We start from the raw sequence: 24,963 nt of genomic DNA on the forward strand, positions 1-24,963 counted from the left end.
TATTTTCTTCCAAGAATGTCCTTTTCTTGCATATTTATACACACTTGGAAACAGTATCAGTTTCCAAATGTGAACTATAGTGTAATTCAGCATTTGAAATCTAAGTTTGTCAGTGCTTGGAGTCGACACTGCATAATTAACAGCTGGACCAGGTTGCTGCCAAGACTAGTCTTACAAGGTAGTCATCACATTATTATTTTTTATTTTTTTCCTTTAAGACTGTTCATAACTGTTAAATCAGTTACATAAAAACATAGATTGGTCTTATTTGAAACCAAAAAGTAAGACTGATTGTCCCTTGACTAATCGTTAGTTGGTCATACTAGTACTTAAGTCACAGTCTTGTGGCTATCATGGCTATGTTTATGCAACTGGTCCCAGAAGTGGCACACTGATTAAATGAAGGGATGGATAAATGAAAGTAAAACAAACGAAACCAAACCTCATTGAATCTGTTGAATTTTGACCTTGCCATTATATGACTGCAGAAGTCTACTACTTGTGCAGTTGTTCTCCACCAAAGTATATTTTAAATTAACTCAGTATTGCTGCACGCTCGATCAGCTAATTAATGATATTTAATATTGCTGGTTATATGACATAATATGGTAAATTTGCATCACTAGCTGAAGCAAACAGGTGTTATGTTTTTGTTTCACCCATTGTTACTATACAGTAGCTTCTACAGGTATGTATGAACTAAAATTAAATAAAAATGAAACATCAGCAAAAATGTTTATAAGAAAACAGCTTAGAGGATTTTCTTACAAATTTATAAATTGGGCAGTGACAATACAAAGACTCAAATGCATTGTTTTTTTTAAAGAATCCAATAAAATCATTGGTCTAAAAGAATGACATATTTTTCTAAAGGTTTTGGACATCTTAAAGAGTTTTTCTAATTAATGAATGATAAAGGGCATACATGATTGTTTAGCTGGAGATGTGTTCAACTGCTTTGTCTGGAGTATGCAATAAATATTTGACTATTTACAATTTCAAGTAGTAAAATATTTACCACAGTACAAGTGAGCAGACAATATGTAAATGAAAAATTACATGAAGCACACATTCCTTTGGAGTTGCTTTGCTTAAATTTTTTTTTTTTTATTTTAGTTTTGTTAGGCTTTTAATAGGTGAAATTATTAAAAATGAATTATAAAAATAAAAATGATCCACTCTAATGTGAATTTGCTTTGCAATTCATAAAATCTGTAAAATTGTTTGCCAGTTAATGTGATCAACAAAACTAAATTACTGAAGAAATTTAAAAAGACTTTTCCCCAGCCTTGTTCAAATACTGTACGTCTGTAATTTTCTTATTGCTGTCAAGTTTGAAAATGGCTTGAATCCAGTAACTCTCATAAGAGCAGTCCCCATAGAGATTGGGTCTGTCTTGTCTCATGTAGAGTTTTTAAGTTCTTGGAATATCAACCAACGGTCTGGGCACGTGTGTAGGAATTACGAGTACTCCTCCTCTTACTGCTGCGAGGTGCTGCTGAGCCGCCTCTCTGCCTCCGGTTTCCTCTTCCCTGCCGTGCACTTCCAGCTGTGGCTTGACCCAGTGAGTTCTGCATCTGCTGGAACATACTCTGCCTAGTGACCTCTTTATCACCACAGGTGAATGTTAATGCCACACCTTCATTGCTCTTCATGACTCGAGAGGTGCCATCTGATGTACCATCAAAGCAACGGCCAAGTGCAATTTCTTTGGCTGTCCGGGGGTCTTGGTCAGTCACAGTATAGATGCCGTAGTTGTGCCCCAGAGGGTCCAGAGGCGCAAGCATGGTGAACTCATTTGTGTCATTGTTGACAGCCAGTGGAAGGTGATTCACCAAGTATTCCTGTAGCATGCTGTTTACACTGTCTCGCTTGCAGCTGCCCTGAGGCATTACCTTCACGAGGGTCCGATCCACTCTGTCTTGATCGTAGAGCATCCCACTGCACTTAAACTCCAGACACACAGCTGAAACAGTTGACTGGTCCATGTCCCGGATGCTTCTGGTGTCACGGATGCCATACAGTTGGCCAACGGTTTTTGGATGGGTACCTCCCATATTGCGAGAACGAACATTGATCTCATGGGGACTGTTGAGTTTTACTTTAATGTAGCAGGCCCTGTATTCCATGGGCTTTGGCCACCAACTCAAGTAGTCCTCAGTCCAGCTCATAGGATCGTCCTCATTGAAAGGCACTGTGTTGTAATCATACCGATCTCCTTCAACTCTCGAGAAACGGAAGTGAGCTGCGCTGAATGGAGCTTCCTCACACTCTTTAAGCTTGTCAAACGGATAAACTGGACCATTGGCCTCCTCAGCCGTGTTTGACCGGGGTTTGGCCACATTCATGCTGAATGCTGTCTTTTTTATTCTGCGATCATCGTGGTCCGTACGCCTATAGTTAAGTTTATTCAAATAGGGTTGTGGGACGCCAATTATGTTAGGATTCAACTTTGGAGAGGATGCTACTGCCTCTAGCTCTTCTCCCCCAAGGTTGGCCATGATGTAGGCCGAATATGCATCTGCTTTCTGTTCATCACAGAAGGCTGGAAGGCACGCACCATTTGGGCCAGTGATGACACTGTCAAATCTACCCCAAGCCCGAGGGTTGGTTGAAAACCCTGGTGTGGGCTCCATATTTATTAAAGTCATCACGACTCCTTCAACTTGCTCACTTGGCATGTACCGGTCGCTACGGAAAGCCCGCACTTTCACGTAACATCTCCTGTTCTCAGGTACATCCAAGTTAAATAGCCGCCTCTCACGGATTTCCATGTTACCTATGAGAAAGGTCCTCTCCTCTCTTTTCCCCCTTTGCTTCTTCTCAGCATGGAACTGGCCCTCTTCCTCCCACAAACCTGTCCCAGGATTAAGAGACCATAATTTCATGGTCTTTAAGTGCTCAGGCATCTTCACTTGTGCTGCATCGAGACGCACTTTCACCTCTCCGGCGTTGAGCGACTCACCTCCTTCTTCGTCCCTAAAGTCCACTGAGAACATCCCATAGGTCCTCAAGGGCAGAGTGTCACCTTCATCACCAATGAAGTTGAGATCACTTTGGGCAGCCGCTGCTGTTGATACATCCCTGGGGTCGAGGAAAGTCACACTGGCTTTGACATTTCCCATGAACACTTCTCCATTTTCTTTATAGAATGCATTGGGTGGGATCTCAATCTCAGCAATGGGATCCTGGCCTTCTACCTCACCAAGATCTAGCTTATTAGTTTCTCTTGAGCTGATGGTCACAGCTGGCTTTTTCCTCAATAACTTGATCTCATAGAACACAGCTCCACCTTTAGGATTGAATGGTAAAACTTTTGTGGTGTTCACAAACTTCTGCATGTTGTCCACAAATGTGAGGACTAGACGCTCTGTGTTTGTTGGTACCTGGATTGAGAATGTGCCTTTGTATCCAGTTCGACTTACTCTTGTGCCATCCATGTAGATGTGTCCAAACCTCATGGGCTCATCAGTGTCTGCTGCAATAGCACGTCCACGAATGATAGCTTTTGTGTCCACACATATTTTGCAACCACACTGAGTCACTACCATGATGGGCAACTGATATCCCTGACATTTAATCTCTTTCTCCTCCATGTTTGAAATTCCACAGCAGTAAGACACGGAGTCTTTGCATCTGATGCCGTTATCCAGCTTCCCTGTGCATGTGGATGTTGGGCATCTCCCCACATCGTAATACAAAGAGTTAGTCTCGTTTTGAAAGCAGTCATGTGGTAGGCGGATCAGGTGGGAATCAGGCTTAGGGTTGCATGACGGTGCTTTTTGGCCTTAACACAGAATTAGATAGAAAACAAATAAATACCAAAATAAGATCACACTATTTGTAAAGTATTTTGATAGATACCTTTTAGGTTAATTTGAAATATGTATAGTTAAAGTAGGATATAAGGGCACACCAATAACCGTGAGGGTGGCTGGTTTGGATTTGATGGCTCCGTTCTCATTACTGGCTCTGCAGTAGTATTCTCCAATATGGTCCAAACTGAGATTCCTCAAAACCAGTGTCTCGTCATACTGATATTGACTCCTGTCCAGCAGAGTGCCATTGTGGAACCTAAAGATTTACGACAGTGATTATGGTTGTGTTTTCACATTCAGGATAACTGTTGTCATGGGGTGGGGACCAATTCTTAATAGCTAAGAAATAACTTCATGTTAACCTGGTTTGTTTAAACTGTCTTCATTTACACATGTCACATTCTTTTGAAGGAACATAAGACATGAGGGCTTTGACTTTAGATACTAGATGCTGTTTGTGATTCTCTGCTTTTTCATTTAATGCCATCTAAAGGGCAACATGGTTTCCTTGTGTTCTGCTGAAATTCTATAGTGAACATCAATTCATATCTGAAAGCATAATCTTACCATTCATACTGGTTTGGTTCAGGAGTCCCATCAACCTTACAACAGAAGGCAGCTGTCTGACCTTCCCTTCTGGCCTTGTTCTCAGGGTTTTTCAGCACATACAGTTTTTCTGAGGAACACAGCGAAAAACGATTGTGTTACATGTATTGATCTTGTACACCCATTTTTTTGCTTTGATGAACTTCAATGATTGGTTTCTGTTATGTATTCTACATTGTTGCAAATTCTGCAGAATTTTCACCAAGATAATGTTATATAGCTAGCTAACATGGATGAGGTTTTGTCTACATAGCAAAAAGGAATTGTGATCATCTCGAAAGCATCAGTACAAATGTGTTAAACTACAAACCAATCAGTAATGTTTTTCATTGTATGCCATTGTTTTCCAGCAAAAGTGCGTTTTTGAATTTATGGAGTTACATAATAGCTGCATACTTGAGCTTGTATTTCTTTTTTAGCTTGTATAAAGATAAATTATTTTAGTGGGGGAAAAAAGATAAAATAAATAAAATAAAAATAAAACTTAACATTTAATAAAAATTAAACACGCATCTTCAACAACAACAAAAAATCTTAAGGTAGTATTCTAATGCTAATACAGAATAGGTTAAATGCATTCAAGGTCATTCAAATAATTATTACTTGCTCTCTCTAGCTTCAAAAGGAGGACGGACGTGCGTTCGGTGCTTGGTGGCACAGTGACTTGGTGTGGAGCATGATTATTCAGCTTGATCATCAGAGTACTGTTGCCATCAGGGCAGATTCCAGGGACCTGAAAGTGCCCATTGTGATCAGTAACGGTGAGGAGTTTTGCCCTGGAACCAGCAAGGAGAATGGCAGCTCCAGGTGCAGGGAGACCCCCGGCACTACGGACTGATCCTAAAACTGTATGATCCTGGCACATGCAGCCATCACACTCATCGTTTACTTTGCCCATCATGCACTGCAGATCACAGCCTATAAGGAAGAAAAGGGGAAAGAGATTTTTTTAACAACAAATGGTAGGATGACAATAAAAATTTAAAGATTCAAAGATTTCTTGTCTAAATGACAATAAAATGATAATTTTTAATCTTTAGGAAACTGAGTAAATGCATTACGTGGGCAAGGTGGCCCTTGGCATGACCAGGCCTCGACCGTTTGGCCATTGCATTGTTTAGAAGTGGATTTGCAGCTTCTAGAGCGATGCTGTGTTGCCACCTGATTGCATTGGGCTGGACACACACTCCAGTCTGACCATGGACCCCATATCAGTTCTTCATTATCTGAAACAATGTCTGAATGGAGAGAGGGATAATATCCATTTATTTACAATGTATTTTCTAAGGGTGTCAACACCTTACAAAAACTGTGACGTTAACTCATGGTAAACTTAAAACAACAGATTTCTGAATAATTATTTGTGCAGAATCCACCTTTTCTATATTTAACATTATTATCAGAGAAAATGTGAACAATAAAACTTTGAACATTACAGTATTTATTTACAATGATTGTTAGAAGCATTATTCCATTTAAAGCAGGGAATAGTTGTAGTTTGAAATATTATTTGGCTTATAGAGCTGCATTTACTTACTTCTAGGACATAGGAAGCGTACAGCATAGTTTGAGCAGTTCCTCCCAACAGGCTGTTCATCATTGACACACCAGAAGCCTACAACCGGGTCAGCATGTACTCTTTCCCCAGTGCTGCGAGCTGGGATCCATTCGGTAGTGCGTGCCTCTAGAGCTCGAGGAACCTCACACACACGCGCTCGATAATAAAAACGAATGGCATTCAGGTTCTCATAGTCTCCTTTTCCTCCAGGGTGATCTACATTGAACCATGTGGTCCACTCGTAATTATCTGAAGAAAAGGACATTTTTATGGCTTTAAACATCCATTTGGATCTCCTTTTGAAATATTTCATTGCTATATATTGTCAGAAACATATACACCTACCTTCATTATGGTACACAGCTGGGTTTGGTCTCCATGATGTCCCCATGATGTTTCTCCATGTCCCTAATAAAGGAAACAAAAGCTTTATTTCTTAAAATCTTAGCACAGTATCTCAGTTTTACCTTGCTAATTCGAAGACAGCCAAAGTTTTGAGAAAAAAAAAAAAAGTGTTCTATTAATTCTATGATGCAGTCCAGTCCAGGCTTAACTTACTTTTGATGTGGTAAAGAAAATGAAGCATATTGTAGATTAATCAAGGCTTATTGTCATGAGCCTAACTATGGAAGTGAAAATTTACTTCTTTTCGTTCCCCTTTCAGATTATTTAAGAGCCCTTTTCTTTATCCTGACATGCAGAGTACAACAGAGATTTCCGCTAGTGGTTCACACACAGAGTAGAACCAATTGCTAGCAGGTGTCTTTCTGCCGCTGGCTCGCAAAAACACCTCAGCTTCTGGATATACGGGGACACCAGAACAATGTTGCCTTTCCTGCAATAATGAGTTTGCTGAAGAGAGGTTTGGGGGTTGGGGTATTGGAAGAGTCATGTTTCTAAGAGCCAGCTGTCAATATTCTGTTGAAATCTTTCAGCTTCTGCCACAAGCAATGACATGCCAGATGACTGCATTAACAAAAACTTGCATTAGCAATTAAGTGTGAAATGTGCTGATTCAAATGACGTTCACAGGAGTTTTGCCAAAACAAACCTTGAGAAAAAGTGCCTGTAATTTCCAACAGAAACAGAAGAAAGGTCCATGCTGAGAGGCAGCCCATCCTGGCTCCCTGTTAATGACCTCTGACCTCTGGTAAAGACCCTCTCACACACAGCTCCTTCAACACAAGAATAGTCCAGACACAGATCCTATGCCAATCAGATATTAATATAAATACCATTAGTAAATTGCACAGAAGGAAATGGACCACAGTATTTTCACTTCAGTAAATCATACAGGAAATTCTCATGTGTTTTTTTTTTTTTTTTTTAGCTTATGAACTCATTTCAACCTTTCCAGATTCAAACGGACCAAGAAAAATTACAAAATTAGTGTACTGAAAAACTTTCCATTTTACATAAACAACCAAAAGACTTTAGACAGGATGAAGTAATACAGTGGAGATCATGAATACTCCTGCTAAACCAAATACAAGCTGCAGAGAAAGAGCTTAAAGTACTTAAAGCTGCTCTCAAATATCACATCTGTGAGAGCCATCACTGTGTGTCAAGGGAATGCACAACTGTTTTTACATCCTGCCAGAAAACTCAGACCTAACTACATTCCGATATGCACATAGAAAGATTTGTGTATGGAAAAACAAAATGCAGTCAATTTTAACAGTTTCTCTCCATATTAGAATTTGTTAAGGCTTTAAAAGTCTGCACACAAAAAGACTAATAGTATACTTCAAAATGCAACATTTTGTTTTGATGTCAAAAGCTTTTACACTCAAAAGCAAAAGCTATCACAAGGGCAGGGCAGCACCATTTCAGGTTACTCTTTATTTTAAGGTGACATTGTTACTGTGTACTTACACAAACAAGTACTAAGTAATATTAACTACATGTACTTATTATAGGGTTAAGGTTATGGTTTTTTACTTTATAACTAGTCATTACACCTTAAAATAAAGTGTTATACCTAAAGTGGACTTATTAGTACATTTTGAAGGGTACCACCCTAGTGACAGCTTTTGTAACTGATATGTAGATAAAATAATTTGTGCATACAAAAATAAAAAGAAATAGCAACAACATCCAAATTCATGACTGAACAGATATTTTTTTCTCAAACATCCATATGACCAATAAAAAAAATCTACAACAGTAAGGAAATTACTTTCCACTGTAAACAATTTAGAGAGCATTAGTGTCTGAATCCAAATCCTCAAAATGTGGTTGCAGAAAAGAAAGCTAAAAATCTGAGAAAATGATACCTTACCAAAGCAAATGTTTCTCTGTGAAATGGAAAGCTCTTGTACTCCTGCTTGCTTCTGTGATGTATTTACAGAGCAGTTGCTAAATAGTTGGAGTGAGAAGGAGAGACAGAGAGAGTGAATGTGAAGTCCAGGTCTGTGTTCAGTACTTATATAGCTCAGCCCTGAGCCATAGATTCGGCTCTCTGCCATGAAATAACATCATGGGTCCAGGCTAGCACTATCTACTGCTCCTGTACAGTCGAGGAAAGGGCTGGATTTCACTGTTAGGGCTATCCTGGAACAATATTCTTAAAGAAATGAAAGTGAAATGAATTGATAGATGTCAGGTTTGTTTTTAGTCCTATAGTAGCAAAAAAATAATCCTGCGACAAAGTATTCAGATATGGTTGTAAGTAGACAGAGACAAAAACACAGTGTTTTTTCCCCATAATGATTCGCAGTTGTGTCAGCACTGTGGTGAGATATTCGTTGCTGTGAGTATGTTTAGTTATGCAACATTCACAAGAAAGCCATTCAAGAATGAAATCCATGCATTTCAAACACATGAAAGCCATTATGTGACTCCGTCTCAAACACATTAGCATGTTCTTTCCCATCTGTCCCTCTGAATGTGTTGATAAACAATATGAGTGATTTGTAACACTAAAGAGCCAACAGCAATACACTGTGGCTTTTCAGTCATGATGTCAGATTCTGCAGAACAAATCCACCATATCAGCAGAACATAAAACTGTCTGATTGAAAACTAAGAAATAACAGACCCTAGGGTCAATGGGAAGTCAGAGCAAAATATGCCTAAAATATAGCAATATGGTAAATATCAGTGTTACTTCTTGCATCAAGGTCTTTTAAGATCTCACATTCATATCTCGCCTACTTAAATGAAATCTGACTTTATTATTAAATCAAACTTTAAACAGAGCAATGGACAAGTTTGTATGGTTTAAAACAACATAGTTTCAGTCCATTGGCCCTGTTGAAATTCAATATTTACTAACTGCTTCTTGAGGATAAGCTTTAAATGCCTAATTTACTCTCTACATACGCAAATACTCAATTCAAAGCACTTACTGTATATTAACGTAAAATATATCAGAATGGACAGTCATTTTAAGTCAGTCGCACAGACAAGTTATTTTTTTCATGGGACTTTAGACTCATAATATAAAGCCATTTTAACTAACTGTTTCAAAATTCAAAGGTCATTGTTAAAAAAAAAAAAAAAAACTTTCTTCATTGTCTAGGGCATAATGGGACGCATGAATGTTTGTGATGCCGTTGCCATGCTGGCTTAGTTGTTCGAATTAACAAACACCAGATGTTCTGGGACATAGAGCATATTGTAAAAATATGTTCATCAACTTCATAATGAATGTCTCTGTATACTCGTATCTCTGGAATTCAAATGACCTTCATTACCTTGTCTCATGTTACCTGTGGCTCAAGGCCACACTGATTTGTGGTCTTTTATTTTTCTATGTGTGAAGAATTATTACATTATTAGTATTTGAGCAATAGTGTTAGTGCTGTTTTATGGTGGTGATGGCTGTGATTCAGCTACAGATAATCACATGCAGGATAATATTCAGCACTAGTACGGTTGTGAAACAGATCGGAACACAGAAATGGCTGAAATCCATTTTCAACTTCCTGATACATAATGGCTTACAGTTCCTTTTTCACGGGCAACATTTAGGCCCAGCATGCATGAATGGAAAAGAAGACAGCACCAATAAAATCTTACCTCAGGTTTTCTGGACACTAAATGTCGCATGAACGTCCTGTGCTGAGGCAATTTAGAGTGTGTTAGAGTGTGAGGTCATTAGAACAGTATAAAAACAGGAAGAAGTTAGTGTCCCAGTGTGTACAAAGGTACATTCAGTAACAATGAAGACACTATTATGAATTTGTTGTTCCCTATGAAGAGCACAACCACAATCAACCCTCAAACGCACACAATTTATACACACACATTCTTTTTCTCATCTTTCATCACTTACTAAAATAACTATGGCACTACAGTGGTGGTGTGGTGCCAGATGACCATACCATGGCAATAAAGATTACCATGTACTGCACTACAAGGTACTGCAAAGAATATCATACTACCATGTTTATGTGAAAAAAAAAAAAAAAAAAAAAAAAAAAAACGCACTGTACAGTTCTTCTCATCAGCAGCAGTTTAATAACTGTACTGCACTGTAATCTTGTGAGGTTTCTTTATGAGGCCATTTAAAGTGGACTGGTGCTCTTCAAAGAACTTATTTCTCTCTAATTGAGCAGGACAGGACCTGAAGGGTGGGCTCACGGAGACAAACTGGAAAGACAAACAAAAACAGACAAACACACAAGGTTTGCCAGTTGCCTAGCAACAGGCAAAGACTCAAGACAAGTAATGGCACACGTCAATAACTCAGTAAGAACACGTTTGACAAGTGAATGGACTAATTTCAGCTCAAACCAAGTTTTTAAAATTTGGGTAAAGATTTTTTTGATCATTTAAGTCAAGCTAAAGTCGAGCATTTAAAGATGAACTTTTTAGACTGGACTTGATCAAAGCTTCCGTTGCGCTTCTTGTAGATGTGTTGTTTAAGGTCTCTGTTCCAGACATTTTATTGTGGCTATTCAGGCAAAACTAATCGTGACCATCAGATACAAATGATGGCTAAACTCAGTGGGTTTGGACCCAAACTGAATCATATGGGACTGGGGTTCTTAAGGAAGCTTGACTTAATGACTATACCAGTGAAAGTATGCAGAGCAGCTTCTGGTAGGGTCATTAAGGGGCCTGGACCCCAGGAAGAACACGTTAACCTCTTTCCTCTTGCCATTCAGAATGATGCACACATTCCCTGAAGTGGCATGATTCACTGCAAGAGGGAAATCAGAATCGGTTGAGCCTGTGGATCAATAACATATTAAACAGATTTGTTGGACATTGTCTTGTGTCTTTTTTTCTCTGTTTCAGATAAGAAGGGCCGGCATTTAAGTGTTCCAGATTTGCTTGGGAGTGGATGAAATATTCCAAAGATCAGACACAAAGCCATATAAAAGTTTAAAGGACATGTTCAACATTTACACACAAGCACATGACCTGAGGCAAAAGCAATGGGCGCTTTTCAGCATTAACCTGCCCTGCAGCTGTAAAACACAAAGACATGCAGAATGGTCCATGAGATTGAAAACATGTGGCAGACCTGCAAGATGGATGAGACGTGCTGCTTAGACCATACAGAGGAGATGAAATCTTCCAACTTTCTAACATCCATTTGTTCATTCAGACTCAGCCTCTCTCTTTCCCTAAAAAAAAGTTGAAAAAGGATAAACTTCAAGGAAAATATGCTTCAAATCTTCCTGTCTTCATATAAGGGAATAAAATTACACACTTTATTTGCTTTGAAGAGTCAAAGGGTGCCTTTTGAATCACCTTTTTATTTGAGCTCCAAGAATATGTCATTTCTTCCTGAACATTAGTATGCATCAGTGTCCTCACTCTTTCTGACGAATTAATGAATTTCCATGACTTTTCAATAACCTTTCCAGTCATTTGTTATTACTGGATAAACATTTGTAAAAAATCATGTTGATTCAGTCCATTGCACTATTGAATCATTCAGACTATTTTGTGAACTATTTCGCCAAAAAAAAAAATAAAATAAAAAAAATCCATAATGAATTAAACATTAATAAGGATTGCAAGAAGGTTTTACTCTATGCAAGAGTAAACTATCTGGTGAAATATTTTAAGGCAAAACATAACTAAAAAACAAACAAACATGTAAATTCACTATAGAAATGATGACTTTTCTATGACTGGTAAACACAATTTTAAAATTTCATGATATTTCCATGAGCAAGGGAAACCTTATAACCTTATAAAGAACGTGAAACCCTTATTAAGAAATTTATATGTCATTCACACAAGTTCACTCTGTAGAGAACAATTAGTGAAGAAAAGAAGTCTAAAGTAAATGAGCAACTGAATTTCGCTGTTTGTCCCTTTTTAAAAACAGTGTTTCTCTTATGTACTTTTCCTGATGTCTAATACTATAAGAATGGAGGCAGTGTTTAGAAACAGATCATTAGTGATAAATGTTTTGAAAAGAAATACCAATGTGAGAAATATAAAACCTCAGTTGATAAACAGTCTGCATGAAAAATGTCAAAATGTGTGAACGAAAAATGTCGAGCTGTTGATAGTTCTCTGGTCCTTTCTCAGAACTATGATAATATTTTTTCTTTGTTAATCTATTTCATTGGTTTACAAAATGTGTGTTGTGATGGGATTTAAAAGATGTGTTGACGTTTGAATTTGAAACACATTATTGAATTTTTGCACATTGTTAATGAGTCTGAAGTGAAATTCCAGCACTGTCGATGGCTGTTTTAAGGCTATGAAGGCAACCTTAAGACGTTTTTATGCTGGACTGTTTAGTCACAGCAGCGTCCTCACACTTTGCTAAAAGTGGCCACAAGTCTGCTCACCTCCTGTGGATTTCTGCATGAGGATCTGGACATTCTGCACTTTCACATTTGTCTTGGGAATCAAAAGTAAGAAAAGCCAAAGAGACAAATCTTTGGCTAATAAAGCAGTGTGTGTGTGAGTGAGAAAGAGAGAGAGAGAGAGAGAGAGAGAGAGAGAGAGAGAGAGAGAGAGAGAGAGAGAGAGAGAGAGAGAGAGAGAGAGAGAGAGAGAGATAGCAGGACAGAGAGGGGGAGATGGGAGCAACACCAAACAAACAGTGTGGTGAATCAGTCTGTCTCCTGGCTAACTCAAAGTGACCCTCTTTAAAATGTGGCTATTACAATCACATTTTGAGAGTGTTTTTCACAAACAGATTACATCACTGTCTGGGACCTCCAGGCCAGCCCCCTTCCTTCTTTTCCTGCGTTCACGTTATCAAAAAAAAAAAAAAAAAAAAAAGAAAAACATGGAAAAAGAATACACACATGAAACAGAAAAAGAGAAAGCCTTTAGGTTCTAGGTAAACATCTGTTTCTCGTTCTCGATTAATGTTTGGGCTTCTGAAATCACAATCAGATGGCTGAACTAAAACAAATTCAGGTCTGCTTTTAAAACCCATTTCACCAGCCTGACTACAACACTGACATTCTATTCTTAAGACATTATTGGTAAAATTAACGGTATCAGTATTTAATCACGTTCTAGGCCTTCTTAAATATATTAAAATATAATAATTAAAGCATAATGTATCTCTGTGTCATAGTTATGGAGATGTGCAGTGTGACCCCTGAAACCTTATGTTTTTATATTTTTTGAATAGAAAGACAATCTAAAATCCAAACTCCATGCTCACCTTACACAGACTTACATAAGAAGCCTATTGCCTGCTCCTTTGAACTGGGTCTCCACAGCCTCTTTAAAAGGTATTGGACACTATTCGTCCTCGTGCTCTGTTCATAAAATGTATCAGCCTATTAAACACCATAGTTTCTGCATCTTTCATTATTCTGGTGACATTCTTAACTCAGTTCTGAGGACATTATACTATTATACAAATATTTTAAGCACCTAACTGCATTCCTATCCTTAAACCTAACCATTTCATAATAACAATATAAATGTAGGCAGATAAAAATCTACAGTCACAATAATGTATTTCCCCCCCCCCCCCCCCCCCCCCAAAAAAAAAAAAAAAGAAAAGAAAAGAAAAAAAGTCACTTCAAAAGTAGTTTAAATTACTCATGGGCTCTGAAAGCATACAATAAGAGAGTGCTTGTCATTTAAAGGGGTCATTAATTGAGAAATCTAATTAGATAAAAAACAGCTTATTGAAACCAAGCTGCCAAAATGATTTGTTTTCTACTTCTATTTTTAATACATAATAGAGGGTTGGGCGATATGGCAAAAATATCATATCACAATTTTTTTTTAGGAAAATCAAGATTCACGATTTTATCACGATTCTTTTTCATGTTACTATTTTGCAAGTGACTGAGCATTACAGCCAAACTAATGTCCCTAGTTTAAAAACAATGCTACTATTAAAGCTACTATTAATGTTTTCAGAGCAGTGAGTGATTTTCTCTTAGTTTTTTTGTTGTTTTATTAACATTAATTGGATAGCTACCCCAAAAATGAAAAATTTAATCATTTACTCTCTCAAGTTGTTTTAAACCCAAATAAGTTTCTTTCTTCTGTTAAAAATAAAAGGATAGACAAGACAGTCAACCAATAAGAATATGACACGAAAGGCTAGGGAAGCACAAGACATAATCACATGATGGCAAGGGAAACACATGACAAACAGGAAACATGACTGAGAATTAAAAAATAATAGACATGAAACATGAACATTAAACAAAACCCCAAACTAAATGTGACAATATTATTACAAATAAAAATAACTGTTTTCTATTTTAATATATTTATATAATCTAAAAAAATAATTTATTCCTGCGATGGCAAAGCAGAATTTTTAGCATCTATTACTCCAGTCTTCAGTGTCACATGATGGTGCATGATGATTGGTGCTTAAGAAACATTTTTGTGGAAACAAATTGTGTTTTTTTTACAGGATTCTTTGATGAATGTAAAGAGCAAAAAAACAGTATTTATTTGAAATTGATTTGTAAAATCTAAACGCCTTTATCGTCACTTTTGATCAAATTATTGCATTCTTGGTAAATAAAAGTATTAACGGCACCGACACGGACACTGAAATGAACACAACGGCACTGATATTGACACCGACACGGACACCGACACGGTGACACTGACACGGACACCGGTACGGACACTGGCACCGACATTGACACCGGCACCGGCACCGGCACCAGCACGGCCACCGGCACGGACACTGATACTGACAACGTCACGGACACGGAAACCGGTACGGACACTGACACTGACACGGACATGGACACTGGCACCGACACACGGACACAACGACACGGACACTGATACTGACAACGACACAGACACCGGCACTGACACTGACACGGACATGGACACCAGGCACCGACACCAGCACGGGCACACAGACACACCGACACGGACACACCGACACGGACACTGATACTGACAACGACACCGGTACGGACACTGGCACTGGCACTGGCACTGACACGGGCACTGATACTGACAACAACACAGACACCAACACGGACACTGGTACAGACACTGGCACCGACACCGCCAGCGGCACCGACACCGCCAGCAACACGGACACCGGCAAGGGCACACGGACACACCTGCACGGACACCAGCACCAGCACAGACACACCAACATCGGTACCGGCATCGAAAACGGCACGGACATACCGACTTGGACACACAGACACCGACACGGAAACACACCGACACCAGTACCAACACCGGCATGGACACCGACGCGCACACACCGGCACGTACACACCGACACCAGCACCAAAACCGGCATGGACACCAATGCTTCATTGCTTGCCTTCCCAATGAGGTCTGAGCAGTCATCACTATCATTCATTCCTGTCTAGCCTGCAGTCAGTCCAACAGCCCAAACACCTGCAAACCAATGTCAAAATCCTCCTCAAACCAGGTTTCAACAAGCAATGCTAGTTAACCATGAGGACACTACACATATAAAGTAATCAGGAAACATGAGGTGCAAATAATCAAGATAAAGGGCAGGACAATGACAATGAGACAGGATACATTCAACCTACAAGACTTGTCCTTGGAATTTGTGTCACAGCTGTCATTCTGAGCTATTTTTGTTTCTAATGTTGTGATTTTAATCTGACCTTGCTGTGCAGAACACAGGTCAACTTTTCTTGTTTGGATATGAATACATTTGACTTGGAAAATTTTTGACGATACTGAAAGGATTTATCCTATGACAAGAAATGGAATTTTGATACTATAATTTATTGCTTATATAGATCTGAGTAACTGGGGTGAAAGGTGGGATTAGAGGGCTTTGTAAAGTACACAAAAATAGCTTTGTCCCTAATCATTTGCTTATATATAAATGGACCCCCAACACACACACACACGAATGCACACACATGCAAACAGACATGTATTCCCAGGCAGAGCTTTGTAAAAGCCATCAGAGCCAGTGAAATCCCCATGATTTCCTCCTTCACAGAGCAGAGACACACACATGCATTAACATACCTCCTTGCTCTGGAGAGGATATCCAAGAACAAAGAAAACCACAAGTGTCAGCACCAAGCCAACTGTGTAACATGACTGCTCCAAACATTTCCCATGTTTACTTGACTGTTTTGCTATTGGACTGACATATTGCTTTTTATGCATGAACAGAGGATATGTGGAAAGTATTTGTTCTTGTATCATGTGGCAATAGGAGGAGTGTGCTGTCCAGCTGCGTTACTGTCTAGTATCAGAACTGTGGTTTCTGACCACAAGTTGTTGAAGATGATAGTTAAACCAGCTGAGAACATCACTGGGGCTTTTTTTTTTTTACCTTCCATCTACATCTACAATGAAAGAAGCATCTGCAAGACTGTCATCAAAGTCCAAGATTTTTCTCACCCATCATATGGACTCAATCGCTCATTTGCCATCTGGAAAAGAATACTGAGACATTTAGGCTATACAGCATGTGCCAGAGTCTGTAACAGATGTAAGACATGCTGTAAGACTCATGAACACCCAGAACTCAAAGTTTAAAAACAATAAGCTGTCAGAATCCTTTGTATGCATTAAGGCATTGTGTGATTTTCATTTATGCATTTGGCTGACGCTTTCATACACCGCATTTGAACCATATTATTGGTTCATGCATTCCCTGGGAATCAAACCCATGACCTTGCCAATAGAAAAGCTGTGGGGTCCAATGGGGGACAGGATTCAACAGGGGGATAAAATCTTTGGAGTAACAGAAATGTTACACTACTGAGAAATCGCACTCGGTGTCATTGTAAAGAGATGTTGAGCAGGTGCCATTTGCAGTGGTAAATGTCAAACGAATTTGTAAACGAAAACCAATCAACCAACCAACCAAAACAAATGATGCTATAGCCCTCTATACACATAAAAATAACAGGCAGAATACAAAAAGCTGAATTGACTTTATCAGGTGTGCAGTCTCCTTTCAAACCACTGCTCTTTATCATCGGCATTACAACACACTGTGTATTACTGCCAAAGGTTATTATGAATTTTCATGTCAATGTAAAGTGAGTTCACTGTTGTGTAATATTATTTTGTAAAATACAAATGTTATGTTATTTTTCTCTTTTGGATCCCACTCTGTCATTAATCTTAAATTAAGTCATCTCTTTATTACAGCATGGGTTCAATGGGAATTTGTTATTGTGATGATATAGACGTAATGTCAGCCATCTGGAGTTTCACACGGAGGACTGCATAAACAGACACATCATCATATGGAGATTGTCTGAAATTCCACAGGAGAAGGTCTATTGTGAACAGATGATAACAGTGTTTAGATGAATGTAATTTCAGCAGGCTGAACGTTTTTGCCTTTCTGTTCACTCTCTACATTGATTCAGATCCTTTTACATTCTCATCAGATCACTATCTGTGGAAAAGCCTTAGCTCGACTGTGTAATTCTTCTGACTCACCACTGGGTGGCACTGTGAGGTGGCGCATGCATGGACGCTGTCCAAAGTGCCGGAGGCCTCCTGCGCACCTGTGGAAATGACAAATGTCTTATTAGACAAGAGCCATCAATCAAACAAAAATCATGTTCACCCACAGCTCTCTATACGCGCTAAGAAAATAATAACTGAAAGAAACTCTGGCAACACCTCACATACCATATACGAGCCCATCAGCGGAGACAGCATTGCGTTAAAAAGTAATAAGGAAAAAGCTATTTGGGATTTAAAGGTCAAGATGAAAGCTGAGGAAGAAAAGCCAGCCATGTCTTTCAATAAATGAGATCATTAGACATTTGGTTTAAATATTACATCTAACTATCAGGGCCAGGCCATAATTAAAAAGCCATGATTAATGTTCCTCCCTAAATAAGAGCACAGTGTGTGAAGGAACATTGATTCTGCAAGCACTACTCAGTGATTTGTGTCATTGTTGTCTATGCGTTTCTACAGGTGTGGAGTCCCATGTTTACAAGGAATAATGGGGCTAATTTATGAATCTGAACTCCAGTGTATGATGGTGTCGATGTAAAATCCTAGCACTAAGCAGTAAGATAGAAAAGGACAATCACTGGATAATGGGCAATTTGCCTTCCATTTAAGCCTCTAAATGCCTCATTCCCACTTTGGGTAATTACCCAATTAAAGCTTATTCTGCAGATTTGTCTCTCTGGCACGCTCTCCTTCGTTCTCTGGACCATCATATTGATACTCCTGCAGCACCCCTTTAATATGAATGTTTTTCACTGAGAACATTTATGCAGACACTTGGTTTTGGTACATAATTAGCATGTCGTTAGCATGAACATGCTTATAATTGCATCCGGAATTTGATTGTGAAAAATAAAAAGTCAGCTCTGGCTAACACGGCTTTTATGGTTTGAGCAAATTTGTCTGATCAACCTACAGTACATGTTGGGAGAGGAACAGACTATACCACAGACTTAAAACTGTCATGTTACAAAATTAAAGTTATCTAATATATTACATTATTATATATAACAAATTCTACATTTTACATTCTCTGACAGTTCCACTCAGCAGTCACAACTGACATCAGTGTATATGAATTCATCACAATTTGGTATACAAGATGAGGATGGAATAAGCCAAATATGCATTATTGGTGGTTGCATTAACATGAGAAAGCAGACTGCATGTCTGTATGCATGACAACATTCATGAATAAAACAGCCAAGGCTCATTTAGTCGAGTGTGTCATTATCTTTGCTTTATGACTATGAGCTTGTGTGGGAAGGGAAGTGTGGGATATTGTAGAAATACGTGGGAGATGATGATTGTGTGTGCTGCTTAAGTGACATTATTAGAAAATCAACTTTTATACCTGCTAAAAAAAAAAAAAAAAAGGTATAGCTGTGGTTTGCAGAAATCAGTTGAAAAGAATATGGGATGCCATTTCGATGCCTATATTTTATTATGATATATTTACACTTAATATTCAACAATATTATTGATCTGACTGCATTGATAAGAACTTAACTGAGCTGGACAATGACATCACTGTTTTCTTCAGATCTGTTGTATAAATGAACTGAATTAATAATGAATGATTAATGATTTTTACAATGGAAATTAATTCACACTGAACTTACTTAAGATGGACAATGACGCTATCTACTGTACAGCCGAAACAAACTTTGTTGCATTATTTTCCTGTTATCATGTTAAGCAACAATCTGTAAGCTAGTGTAAGTGTAAACTTCTAATAAGCGCAATATAAATAAAGGTGACGACTTGAATTGAATGATAATATATTTCATTAGCAGGTACATGTTACCCTTAGGGCCCAGAGGGTTAAAAGTAAAAAGTATGAATGAACATAAAATACAAATTTAAATTACACAATAATCAAGAAAATACATATACTTTTACAGTAAAGTATATTTAAAACAGTAAAAGGTCCATGTGTGAAACATTACCAATGATAATATTTTTTTTAAACAGTTTTGTTGTTGTTATTTTTTTCTTTTCTTATAATGTACTTAGGGTGTTTTTTTTTTTACATGTTATGATATCCGGTTGATGGTTATTGCGTTCTTTTAATGTACATATGAGTACTGGCCATGGTTTATAGATAGGCAACTCTGATTCAACTGTATTCTGGTACAAAGCAGATTTTGACCATATTAAAACTACACATTTCACAGTAAAATGACATAATGCAACATTCATTTACAGTTAACCTTTTTTTTTTGTTGCAATCTTTTTCCCTTTAAATATGTTGTTTTGACCAATTTAACACATATGCAGCACACATAATTAATTATATTAACTAGCACACAAGATTACATCCCACTACAGTCATTGTCACTTTCTATTTCTAAACCAAAATATTACTCCAGAATTAACTTGCCTCTGAAAGCCACCTGATATCACAGCTTGGCATCCATTCCGTGTGGAGCTCAGTGGCTTTGCACACGATTGAATGAGGCTCGCCTTGTGCTATGAGCTGATTGCTTTTAAGGTGGGTGGCTGATGTTGAGGGTTTGCTCTGCTGTGCAGGATTTTCTAATGATGATCTAGCGAGGTCTGTAGCCTATATGTGATAATGGAGGAAGCACAGAGCAGCTGGAAGTGGATTATCAGAAGCGAGTGGGAGTTTGTATGTGTGTGTGCTTGAAAGAAATGAGAGCTAGCCTGTGTGTTTACACGGTGAAGGGGGGCAACACCCTGGACCTTGAGACCTGCCTCACAGCTGCAGTGCCCAGGAGAGATCATGGATGCCCGCCAGGGTTCCTAGCTGCTCAGTGAGCTCCAGAAGTGCTGTACAGACTGCTGGGAGATAGGGCCATCTGTAGAGCGGAGCGGAGTCTGCCGTAGGGGAAGATCAAACATGTTACAATAACAGCAAGGATGAAAAATAAGAAAGAGATGCAAAATTTATATTAAAACTGCGGATGTGTAGGAGATACGGTTTACTCTCCTCTACTTTCATTCTCTGTTTCCTCTCGCATGTGTCATATTCTTTCTTTTTGTTTTGATTACAGATTCATTTTTCTTTTGCTTTCCCCGTGCCGTCAGCCTTGCCTGAAGAGAAGTAGGTGTTTAGAGAGGAGAGACAACAACAGTCTTTTGTCATTAATGGAAAAAAGAGCAACAACCTGAAAACACAAAACTGAAAACATGATTAAAGTGATAGTGATTCTGTTAAATACAAAAGACGAAATGTTAAAATCAATGGGGCCAAATAACATTGAACCATGCACTTTCAATGTATATGGACGTTCTGAGTGACAATGAGGGTGAGTAAATGATTGTAAATGATGAACTATCCTTTTAAATGGCTGACACCCTGATTCAGATTTACTTGTATTGTCAAATTGAAATGAACCTACACGCCTGAAATCAACATCCCGATACGACTGTCTGGCAAACCCAGCTTCTCTCTTCAGCTATTTCCATAACACTGAAACAGATGCCGGCACAATACTCCTTTCTCAACATTCCTTTCCCTATTCCTCCCCATTCTTTGCTAAAGTAAATGAAAGTAGAGTCTGTTAGCACAAGCTGCTGGTGTATAGTGTATCCGATGCTCTTGACCTGTGTGGTTTCCCTGCACTTTTGTCCCGTTGCCCCTCTCTACTACAATAAACGCTCGATTCTCTTTCCATAGACTCCCATCTGGCCCCTGTCCCTCTATAGAGAACATGATTCCCTGGATCTCCTCAATCTATTGTTTAGTGGAAGAGATTCTGGGAATGAAGAGAGGGACTTTTTAAAGAGTAAGAAAAACTCTCAATTGAGTCCCATTTGTACAATCTCACTGGCCTCATTGATCCTGTCTTTGAGTCTGCTTTATATACTAGTATTGTGTAGGTATACTATTGTAACTGTTATTTACTATCTCTATCTGTCTGTCTTTTTGTAACTATTGTTTTAATGCAAACAATACTTACAAAGGAATTGCTTGTGTTCATCAGGAAAGGTAGGAGGAATTGCAATGGGAATTCAGAGTTATGCTATACAGTTCCTTTGTAATATACAGTGATGGTACTGTAGTGGCAAAATGTAAAGACTTTAACTGCAGTTAGATTTCACTAAACTGTGAACACAATGTTGAACCTCAATGTACAATTTGTGAGAAAGCTGTGACTCAGTTTACAATTTCCTGTGCCATGATCTCTAACAGAACGGCATAGTTGCTGAGTTTCTCTCTCTTTCTAAGAGCAAATCAGCCGATTAATTAAAAAAAATTTCACATATACCCAAATGTATTAATTGTGCTATATGAGTTTTCGTAAGAATGACACATTCTCCAGACGTGAAATGTGTGCAGGTAACCATTTGCATATATGGGTAAGGAATGCACACATGCTTAGATCACGTGTGTGAGTATGTGCAGACAAATGATTGAATAACACTCTCTTTGCCATAATGTCTGGCAGAGGCAGATGAAGCGAGGAGAAATGGCTCTTTTTCATTTAGCAAGGCCTGACCCAACATTGATTCCAGTCCAGTTTCAACAGGAGTCCATTATCTATGAGATTACTTCTTCAGATATTTTATTTTGTCCTTCAGTCCTTCAGAGCAACACATAGGACTGATTGAGTAACTCATCTGACCTGTTCTGACTGTATTGTTTGCCCTCTAAGAGGAGATCTATCTATCTATCTATCTATCTATCTATCTATCTATCTATCTATCTATCTATCTATCTATCTATCTATCTATCTATCTATCTATCTATCTATCTATCTATCTATCTATCTATCTATCTATCTATCTATCTAAGTGCAGTAAGATGTAATGAGATGTACGAACATTCAATAACTCCAGTGACAACAACCCCATTATTAGGCTACATCATCACTAAAATGAGGACATAATTAATACATGCCAATTTCCTCCATTTAGACTGGTGCCTTTTCTATTTTTCTAATTGATCACAATGCCATTTCAGTAACTACAAGTTCAGAGGCCAGAACTGGGATAGTCAATTTGCAGCTCTGGCACTGCATGCAAATTGATCTCAAAACAATTACTCAGTAATGATCTATTAATCATGATGGATTTTCTATGAGTGCAGAGACATGTATTTACAGGCCGTCTGTCTGCTGCCATGGACACTAATGATATGACCTTTGACATGATATGGCCTCTCTGACAAGGTCTAATGCTATAAAGTGAGCACAGCAGATAAACAGTAAAACAGTACTAAAACCTGCACTAAAGATAGTACTTATGCATCATGTTTCTAAATGGCATGCCCAATGGCATGATATAATAACAACATCAACATCATCAATAATAATAATAATATTATTTAATGAATGTTATTCTTTAATTATTATTCTTTTGTGAGATGTGTGTAGGATATACATTTGTGATAAGAATAAATGCCAGGGTGTTTGTGTCTCTAAGGATGTGCACTGCTCAGCCCTTTGATTTATGTCAAAATCGTTCAGATAGAGGGCAGAAGGTGAATTGATTGGAGGAATGTCTTACTCTGTCTGCTATTTGATGAAAGGCACAGGGGAAGGCAGGCGATACAGAGTGCGCTGGGGAAAATGACATTGATTCTTCCTTTAGAAAGCAGGAAGTAAGATATAGGGAAGTCTGAAGCTGATTTGCCCTTGAGAAAAAATAATGACTATTCTGTCACACCAGAGGCCATCCTCTGCTTCTGTAATATCCCTTTAATTATCCTCATCTCCCTCGCTCTGTACTTTCCAATCAAAGCGGCACGTGCCTGTGAATCATACCAGGGATATTTTATTAAGTCTACATGTCCTTTCTGGGAGCTTTCAGTTGAGTCTGGAACTATTGGGGAGGAAATTAGCTATTGACATCCCAAAAGCTTTTAATTTTACAGCCAATAATTTAATGTTTAATTCAAAGGACTTTACTGGAAAAATCGTTATCCTAATTAGTATTTTTATTGTCTTCACATCCTTAAAAGGAAGAGATAAATTTACTTTATAAGCAGAAGTGCATATTAGGACTTGATTTCAAAGAATATGGGCCCTATCTTACACCCGGCGCAATGCAGCACCAAGTGCGACCCAAGTGTGTTTTACTAGTTTCAGCCCGACGCAGTTATCATTTTCACGTCCTGCGCCACGTTGTTTAAATAGCAAATACATTTGTCTATTTGTGGGCCCATGGACGTGCTGGTCTGAAAATGAGGTGTGTTCAGGCGCATTGTTGGCACGTTTCTATTTTGAGGCAACTGAAGGATTGAGGATTGAGGCAATCCTTTTTTTTTGTTTTTTGTTATTTAAAAAATGTGTTAGTAATGTGCTGGTCCACAACGCGAGTACACTCTGCTTATTACACACACAGGGACGCACAGCAGCACACAAACTAGCCACTTTAGTTGTGACTCTGGTTGGTTTATTTCACGTTACGGCCAAAACACAACCATTACTCGAGAACAGGGAAAACCCTTTTAAACCGTGCATCGACCATTTTACTCATCCTGAAACTAGCAAAAGTGGATTCGGACACGCCCTAAGTGAACTTGCGCCCTGCGCTTTAGACCATTTTTGTTGTTTTTGTTTTACACATAAATATAATATCATTCAGGGAGATTTGCACTTAAAATACAAAACAAAAAATGCTCATCCTAAAAAATCACTGTCCTAACAACAATTTTTATCTCATTTTCCAGTACAAATGTCTACACATCCTTAAAAAAAAAAAAAAAAGTAAATTTACTTTAGAAGCAGAAGTGAATAAGATACTAGGACTTGTTTTCACAGAATATTTTTTTAATTAAGTTTAATTGAAGTTTATTTTCCTAGACCCACTTGCAAGTATTTGTCAAAATCACTTTTAGTTACAAATGCTCTGAAATTCATGTCTGCAAATATTGAGTTTACCTTCAATATAGTATGGATACCTCATAGAGTGTCAGTTGTGCATCATGTGTGTTCATTTATTCTGCAGAAGTATCAATGAAAATCGAGCCTGGTTTTCAGCCCATCACACTTGTTTACTGCATTTTGCTTCAAATCTGTAATAAAAAGAGTGATGGGGAATGTCAGACAAGCAGCATTTAACAGGACAGGAATGACAGTTATTTGACTAGAGTTGAAGAACAGGCAACTTCATTCCCCAATAAATTATAGCTCATTGCTGTGCATTTAT

At 38.3% G+C, this 24,963-nt stretch overlaps 1 protein-coding gene across 2 annotated transcripts; it reads right to left on the bottom strand.

Moving 5' to 3' along the window:
* Positions 1 to 362: 362 nt before the first annotated feature.
* cilp (cartilage intermediate layer protein, nucleotide pyrophosphohydrolase) lies at positions 363 to 8,391 on the bottom strand. Of its 2 annotated transcripts, none has more exons than XM_079866572.1 (9): positions 8,264 to 8,391; positions 7,034 to 7,157; positions 6,328 to 6,390; positions 5,962 to 6,231; positions 5,486 to 5,662; positions 5,028 to 5,342; positions 4,386 to 4,494; positions 3,917 to 4,074; positions 363 to 3,787 (listed from the first exon to the last, which is right to left on the bottom strand). In XM_079866572.1, exons 2-9 carry the CDS (start codon positions 7,098 to 7,100, stop codon positions 1,431 to 1,433), a joined length of 3,516 nt encoding a protein of 1,171 aa, XP_079722698.1. In that variant the 5' UTR covers positions 7,101 to 7,157; positions 8,264 to 8,391; the 3' UTR covers positions 363 to 1,430. The 2 variants fall into 2 exon arrangements, with proteins under 2 accessions (XP_079722698.1, XP_079722697.1); XM_079866571.1 differs by having other exon boundaries at positions 7,034 to 7,188.
* Between the last annotated feature and the right edge of the window lie 16,572 nt (positions 8,392 to 24,963).

The sequence above is a fragment of the Squalius cephalus genome, assembly GCF_949319135.1.
Source record: "Squalius cephalus genome assembly, chromosome: 3".
In the NCBI taxonomy this organism is placed as follows: domain Eukaryota; kingdom Metazoa; phylum Chordata; class Actinopteri; order Cypriniformes; family Leuciscidae; genus Squalius; species Squalius cephalus.